At 37.0% G+C, this 8,096-nt stretch overlaps 1 protein-coding gene across 8 annotated transcripts in view; it reads left to right on the top strand.

Moving 5' to 3' along the window:
* LOC123501322 overlaps positions 1–7,600 on the top strand; it is a 9,405-nt gene extending 1,805 nt beyond the window's left edge. For 3 of the 8 annotated variants that reach the window (XM_045250087.1, XM_045250088.1, XM_045250089.1), the window contains 3 exons: positions 473–1,434; positions 4,973–5,138; positions 5,964–7,600. In XM_045250087.1, the coding sequence (XP_045106022.1) occupies positions 1,146–1,434; positions 4,973–5,138; positions 5,964–6,855 (1,347 nt within the window). In that variant the 5' untranslated portion in view covers positions 473–1,145 and the 3' untranslated portion in view covers positions 6,856–7,600. The remainder of the gene's footprint in view (positions 1–472; positions 1,435–4,972; positions 5,139–5,963) is intronic. The other 5 variants (XM_045250092.1, XM_045250095.1, XM_045250090.1 and 2 more) reach the window with 4 other exon arrangements.
* Positions 7,601–8,096: the final 496 nt, after the last annotated feature.

The following is an 8,096-nucleotide window of genomic DNA, read 5'->3' on the forward strand; positions in this document are numbered from 1 at the left end:
ACATTTACTTTATGGATGTCTGTTGTTATATTTCACAGTTCTCATAGTGTCTCATGTCGGTGAATACGGTGTGATTGTTTCAAGTTCAATTTCATTACAATATTTAGCCATACTGACATGTTATCGAGTGAAATGAAGTGCATCCTTTCAAAGTGGCTGCCATGGCATTGTTGTGAAAAAAAAATGGTGGTTGGGGGAACATTGACCGGCAATATGTCAGAGGAACAACAATGCGTGAAATTTTTTAAGAATTTCAATTACCTGGAAAAACAACAAAAAGTGATTGATTATGCATATTAGCATGAAAATTAATGGTGGTGGTGAATTAGTGATTTTTTTTTTTTTTTTTTTTTTTTTTAAAGTGATTTTTAGTGAATCATGATGTCAGCATCATTATGCTAAAAACTTGAAACTTGTATTTTGGGGGCTCAACTTTACCCATTCATGTGTCTAATGTCATTAACTCTTTCAGATCTTGCCTACTGCCTTCTTGGAAGCCTGATAGTCATGTCTCCCAAGTATGTCAGGAAAAGTGATAGGTAGTTTGACCGCACCAACTTGGAGGCTGCATTCAAGCACCAGGTTGCAACCAATTGCAGCATCAAAGTAGCTGCTAACTTTCTGAGTTAGGGATTTATGCATATACCATAGGCGAGCCATGTTGTGTACAGTAAGTCCTCATTATATGGTACATACGCGTTCCTGAAAACCTTACTGCAAATCAAAATTACCATATACCAAACTGATTATAACATGTAATAATAGGGAATGCATTCCAGCATGTCAAAAGTCACCCTACAGAAATTAAAATACATGAGAATAGTCATATAAAAAAAAATGTAAAGTTTTCAGGCCATTATGGGTACGTCACTGTGCGTCATGATAATATCCACAAAAAACACACGTAAGGATTTCACTTGTGTTCAATGGGAAACGCGGGAAGAGACTGATTGTTTTTGTGACATCATCCATGTCACACTTCCCACGCCACCCCAGCTCAGTGCTCACTGACAGCTGACTTTTGGTGGGATGTTCAGGCACTTTGGCCTGACGCCTGAGATTTCCTGTTGTTTACATATTGCTTGTGGACACTGGGCTAGCTGGAGTGTTCATCAAACTCTCCACAGTGCTGTAAACAACTAAACATGCCAAACAATTGCTCAGTGCTTGGATGCAATAACACGAAAAGAAAAACAGCAGGTTCAGGCATTAAGTATTTCAAGTTTCCCAAGGAAAAAAATCACAGACAGCAGTGGATTCAAGCTTGTTCCCGAGGTGAAGTGTTTAATGTGGACAATGCAGTGATATGTTCCATGCATTTTACAAGTTCTGACTACAAGGATGATTTAAAGCATCGCCTCTTAGGCACTGAGGCACCCAAGAGTTACAGGCCGCTAACAGATACTGCAGTTCCATCCCTTAATTTACCTCAAGGTAGGTTAAATTGATGAATTTTCTAAATGATTGTTGTATGCCTCTGTACTGCTTATAGTGCTATATAGCCTACCTGTGAGGTGAAAGCATTACCAGTGTTATTTAGGTATAAGCCTACTTCAGTTTCAGCCCCAACTCGTTTTCACTGATGATGTCATATCATTTTTTGCCAAAATATTTGTGTACTTTAGAATTAAGAATCTAAATAATAACATTAAGACAAATAAGAAAAAACATAAGTCATGCAAAGGTCAAAATAGAAAGCTAATGAAACTGACCACATGAATGATATGTAGTTTATTTTTTCCACTAGGACTATATTACCTGTTTTCCTTTGCTGTTTATGTTATGATTAAGTGGATTATATTCAATAACAAATATTGAATATTTATGCTAACATTATGAATGGTGTGAACTTAATTTTTCTTTGTATTATGACTACTGTTTGCCATAATTATTATGAATATATTTGTGCTTACAATAGACCCTTTAATATTCCATTTATTCATCTAATTAGTAATGCATATAAGTACAGGCAACCCCCGCTTAATGAAAGGGTTACGTTCCTAAAAAACCCTTCGTTAAGCGAACCAATTATAACAAGTTTAACCCCTGACTTCAGCTTCCATTGAGAGTAAACAAAGCGAGAGTGCATCATAGTACAGTAAAACATTTAATGAAAGTAAAAATTATGAAATTAAACATTTAAGCAGTTTAAGACTAAGTCATTATAATGTACATTAATGTATGTATGAAAGTAACTTATAATGTTGATGATCTTAGATTTATGAAGGAGGGAGAGTGGAGCGGGAAATACGCTAGCTGGCAACCTGTGGAATGTAAACAAAGGGCGCATCATGGTACTGCATACAAAACTTATGTACCACATTTCCACAAGGCTTTCCATTTTATCCATTGCAGTCATGAGTTCAGGTGGTTCTTTTAGCTTGCAAGGAAGATACAGTCTCACAAGCCTTCTTAATAGAGTCTGCTGACTTGAAAATGGTAGACAGTAGATGGAGTCAAGCCATGGTGGGAAGCAATGCTATTAGTTTTCTTGCCCCTCTCATGTCTGTGAATAATATCCAGCTTCACTTCGAGAGTAAGAGACTTCCTGGTCTTCTTAGCAACGCAAGGCGACATTGCAGGGCGTTTTGGTGGCATGTAGAGCAAGGGAAGACGAGCTGCTGCTGACGCTGTTATTGTTTTGAACTAGGGGAGTAAGTGGTGCGTCTTTTGTCCACGAGAGGTGCTGATGTATTCAAAAGCCTGTCAGCTTGTGTGATACAGCTGGGCTTTCAAACTTGGAAAAAATTACCTGGATAAAATTTTGTTAAAGCGAGTTTGGTGTTCGTTAAACAAGGAGATGGTAGTAAAAGGAAACCTTCATTGTAGCGAAATTTCATTGTGCGAACCTTTGTTAAGCGGGGTTGCCTGTAATATGTAATGCAGTCAAAAAAAGGCTGGGAGGGGAAGAGATAACAGGCTCCAAGGGTGGTCAAGTTGAAGTCAGTACTGTGAGTGGCAGGGAGGTTTGGTGTGGATGACGTCATGACATGAGCGGATACCGTATCTGTGAATTTTTCTTATTGTATATCGAATCAAGGGTAGTAATTTCAAAATACTGTAACTGTGACTTTACCGGATAAAGAAGTACCATGTAACAAGGACTTACTGTAGTTTGTTTTGGTCACAGTGTGCTCTCTCTCTGATACTAAAGGGAATTTTTATGCATTTCTCTCTCTCTCTCTCTCTCTCTCTCTCTCTCTCTCTCTCTCTCTCTCTCTCTCTCTCTCTCTCTCTCTCTCTCTCTCTCTCTCTCTCTCTCTCTCTCTCTCTCTCTCTCTCTCTCTCTCTCTCTCTCTCTCTCTCTCTCTCTCTCTCTCTCTCTCTCTCTCTCTCTCTCTCTCTCTCTCTCTCTCTCTAGGTCAGTGTTCTTCCATCTCACCCTACCAGACTATACATTAGCTGCATAAAGTGTAGAATATGAGACTCTCTCTCTCTCTCTCTCTCTCTCTCTCTCTCTCTCTCTCTCTCTCTCTCTCTCTCTCTCTCTCTCTCTCTCTCTCTCTCTCTCTCTCTCTCTCTCTCTCTCTCTCTCTCTCTCTCTCTCTCTCTCTCTCTCTCTCTCTGTGATTATAGTCAACACTAGATATTTGCTTTTATTTCATTGCACTTACACAATAAAGAATATAAGGGATTCTTGCTCTCCAACCAGTCATCTTAAAGCACAATAGTGTGAGATGGCATAATGCCGACCTATTAGTAGAAAAACCTGCATAAAAATTCCATTTTGTATCTGATAGAGAGCACACTGGCCAAAACAAACTACACAGACAGAAAGTCATATTTTGCACCTTAAAAATTTTTGGGACCTCGGTCAGTGTTGCTTCTGCAGGGAAACAGACTGAGGAGTGGGGAAACATCAACCTTTATTTTTTAAGCTTATATAACTAAAATTGTTGTTTTTTTGCTTGAAAGCAACATATAGGATAACCCTAGCCACCCTCCCCTCCATCATTATTAAGTGATTAAGTGAAAGATAAGGACATAAAAAGTTAACACTTATTAGACAAATCAAACTTAATTCTGGCAGACAAAAATCATACTATAAGCATATCTTCAACTAAATAAATTTTATGAATTATTGACAATTATTTGAAGCAGAGAGGGAAGTTAAGACACCTTAAAGTATATTCAACCAACTTATAGCCTGATTACATACAAATAGAGGGAGTTCAAGACAGAAGACTATATACAAAGAAACACCTTACCCTGTAAGCTACTACACTACTAGAAATGCATATTGAAGGCAGTCAGAAGGAGGGTACACCTTAACCAGGTCAGCCTGCCTCTTGGTTGCACCAGGACACTCTTACATTGTCCTGGTTCGAAAGATCCTTTATCCCCAAAAAACTCTGTTCCACTTCATTTAGATGCACAGATTCACCACCACCATTTATTTTCATGCCAATGTACTTTTTTTTTTTTTTTTTTTTTTTTTTTTTTTTTTTTTTAGTATTTAAGAATATTCAAAATTTCAGGCACTGGTGTTTCACACATGTTTTTGGTTGATGTTTCCATATATATATATATATATATATATATATATATATTAACAATGCCATGGCAGCCACTTTGAAAGGATGCACTTCATTTCACTCGATAACATGTCAGTATGGCTAAATATTGTAATGAAATTGAACTTGAAACAATCACACCGTATTCACCGACATGAGACACTATGAGAACTGTGAAATATAACAACAGACATCCATAAAGTAAATGTTCTTACCTGGTAAACACAGACGGCGTGATAGCATAAACCTGTTGCTCACGTGTTGTTCACTGAGGATTGCTGCCGTGTTGGTGGTGAGTGGCGACACGCAATTTGAAATACTTATGGTACCAGAGCATTCGGTCGATGTTTCCCTGTGGTCAGTATTTACCCACCTCGCACTAATAGATTACATTGAACAGTAAATTTTTGCTCATATTTTGCACCTCACTTAATCTCACCTGTCATTCTTCTCCACAGCAGGCAAGATGATGCCGCTGAGCCGACTGGTGCAGGACGTGCGGGAGCTATACCTGGGCAAGACTCGGCCAACAACCCCCAAGATCTGCAATGCCATGTCCCCGAGAGTCATCCTCATACGGCTCACTCAGAAGTACATAGAGAAGTATACCATGTTGGGATTAGTGTATGTATCTTCACTGCTTTTCTTCTTCTTCTTCTTCTTCTTCTTCTTCTTCTTCTTCTTCTTCTTCTTCTTCTTCTTCTTCTTCTTCTTCTTCTTTTTCTTCTTCATATGTTCTCCTTTTCTTGGCTTGAGTGGAGTTGGTTACTGTTTAATTTGACATTGTTTTAATAAGTAAATGTTTGATGTCAGATATTAAAGAAACCTTGAGAACTTCATAAGCAGGATGATCATAACTTAATGCATCTCGCTTAGGGTTGTCCTACACCAATTTTATTAGTTTTCTTTGTCTCATGTTATTTCATTCATCCATTGATTCCAGCCACCTTACAGTCTCCAGAATCTATGTTACAGTCTCAAGTATCCCTTGATTTTTTTTTCTCAATCCCTGTAATTCAATATCATATACCTTAGAAATAGTGTCTTCTCCTCCTGCACAGCTCTTTATATTCTTTAAATTTTGTTTTCGTAGGTATTTGCATTAGTTTCCTTCCTTACAGAATTGTGTTCGATCTTTCAGTATTTACTATCATTGTTATTTGAGCAACTTTTCTCTCTCACACAGCTCATATTGTCATTCCCTCTTTATTTTCTTTTTTATTTTGACAAATTTTTTTTTTCCATTTACAGATATTTTTTGTCTTTATCTATTTGTTTATATGATGGAACAGATATTTCCATAAGATACTTTTTAAATTATCTTCTCCTGTCTGCTTGTTCCACCAAAATATTAGTTGTCAAGTTATATGCCAGGTAGTCTTGCTCACTCACTTTGATGAGAACCTTGGGTGTCTTGTAAACCTAATGTTGTTCTTTGTGTTCTCATAGGAAGAATGAGCCACTTAGTGATGAGGAGGAAATGGCTAATGAATGGAACATGAACATATTAGAACCAGTAGTGGAAATATCTGACAAGCCCAAAGACAACTCCAAGAAAAGAAAAGGGAGGACAATACAAGGAGTAAGCAGAAAGAAAGGCAGGCCTTCAAAGGTACAAGAAAATAATTTCAGTGACGTCTCCATAAAGCAGGAGCCGTCTGACCCACTACCAGTGGCAGTTCCATTAGAGGAGGTGTCTCATAATGTTCCAATGGCCACAATACCAATGGATAGTAATGCTACTCCCCCTCTTCCTTTGTACCAGGTGCCAGCAGGAAACTTGGCTGTATATGTTTCTCAGCCCCAGCCTCTAGTCATTCAACACACTGTTGCTGTTCAAAACACAGACAATTTGCTGATAAATCAACCACCTAATGTAAACAGTCCCAGTACCTCGGATAAATCTATTCAGGATATTCACAGTGAAGTGGATCTGGAATCAAATATCAAACAAGAAGAGCAAATGGAAAATGTGTTTGTGGTGCCTTTTGGAAAATCTCTTGAAACTGAAAATAAGTCTTCATCTGGAAAGCAATCTTCCACTGAGCCAGATGTAGTGGAATGTGAATCATCAGATGAGTTAGCAAGAAGAAAACGAAGAGCTGCCATTGCTGCCATTATGGGTGGACCATCACACCGGAAACTAAGAGATTTAACCTTCAAGCTGGTTGAACTTAACAATAAAAATTTGAAGTGTGATAATAGGATTGAGAAGATTAAGGATGAATTTAAAAAGAGATTACAAGTTGTTGAAATAGAAAAGAAAGGAATAGAGCAAGAGATTGATAAAGTTCTAGCTTCCATTCAGGATTGGAAGGATGCTAAGAAGCAATCTTTGTAGAATTACCGATAGCTTGTATAAATGAAGGTTGACATACTTTTTTGAGGACTGAAGCTAATATTTCAATGCAAGTTTTGGATTACACTGGGATTTCTATAGCTAAAAGATTCACAAGATCTGAGCTCTTCATTGTAATACATTCCTTACCACCAATACTTAGTGTTTGCTTTTTAGCTGAACTGAAGGATTGGTTAAAAACGTGTTAATCATCAGGTATTATAAGACTGTCAGCAGACCAGAGGCAATAAAACATTGATGGGAAATGATAAACAAAGTGAAAATAAGTGCAGCTGTATCTTACTGAATTTCTAACCACAAGTGTACCTCTAATGCAAATTTTCATTCAGCTACATTTTGCATTAACCATGAAGGTGTTGAGTGTTAGCTAAGGAACCAAGAAAATTTTTATGCTCTTAAATTATAAACGTGAAATTTATACACAGGCAAATTAGAATATCTATTTTCCAAATCTATGCAATATATATATATATATATATATATATATATATATATATATATATATATATATATATATATATATATATATATATATATGTATGTATGTATATTTACTAACCAGATTACGTCATCCTGTAAGTTGCCATTTAATGACTCAAACGTAATGAGCAAAGAAAATATATTCAAACAGTTTATTTACGTATATTGCATGTGAAACCGTTTGTTTCACTTCTCTGCTCATTAGTGATTGATGTCTGGAAGAATAAAATTTGTATTAAATTACGAACCAATTGTATTGAATAACCATTTAGCGTTCTTAAGATTTTATAGAAAATTATTATAGCCATCCTTGAAGCTTGTGTAAAAAAATTTGACTCGTGTGATCCAAATTTATCATGATTGATTGATTGATATTGTTGCATTAATAATGTGATATCCTTCCACGCTTCCAGCCATCGCATGTTTGATGCAAGACGGAAATTGTCTTTTTATAAAATTTTCCAAACCACCTAGAAGTGAAGCTGGAGCAGTGCCAGTTCACTGCAGCTGCTTATTAATGGTCACGGCCAGCTGTATTTACTCCTACCTAAACTGTAACTCATGACATGTGGCCCGAGATGAAATTGACGATTGGCAACTTGGCGGGCCTCATTTGTAAACGTTCCCACTGTTCGCCAACAGAAGTATTTGCATGGTGTTTGCTGCTGAATGTAGTGTCAGTATAATATGCACTGTTCATATAATTATGAATCCCAGGGTATTAACAATTATTTCAATGTATG

The sequence above is a fragment of the Portunus trituberculatus genome, chromosome 9 (assembly GCF_017591435.1).
Source record: "Portunus trituberculatus isolate SZX2019 chromosome 9, ASM1759143v1, whole genome shotgun sequence".
NCBI classification, from domain to species: Eukaryota; Metazoa; Arthropoda; class Malacostraca; order Decapoda; family Portunidae; genus Portunus; species Portunus trituberculatus.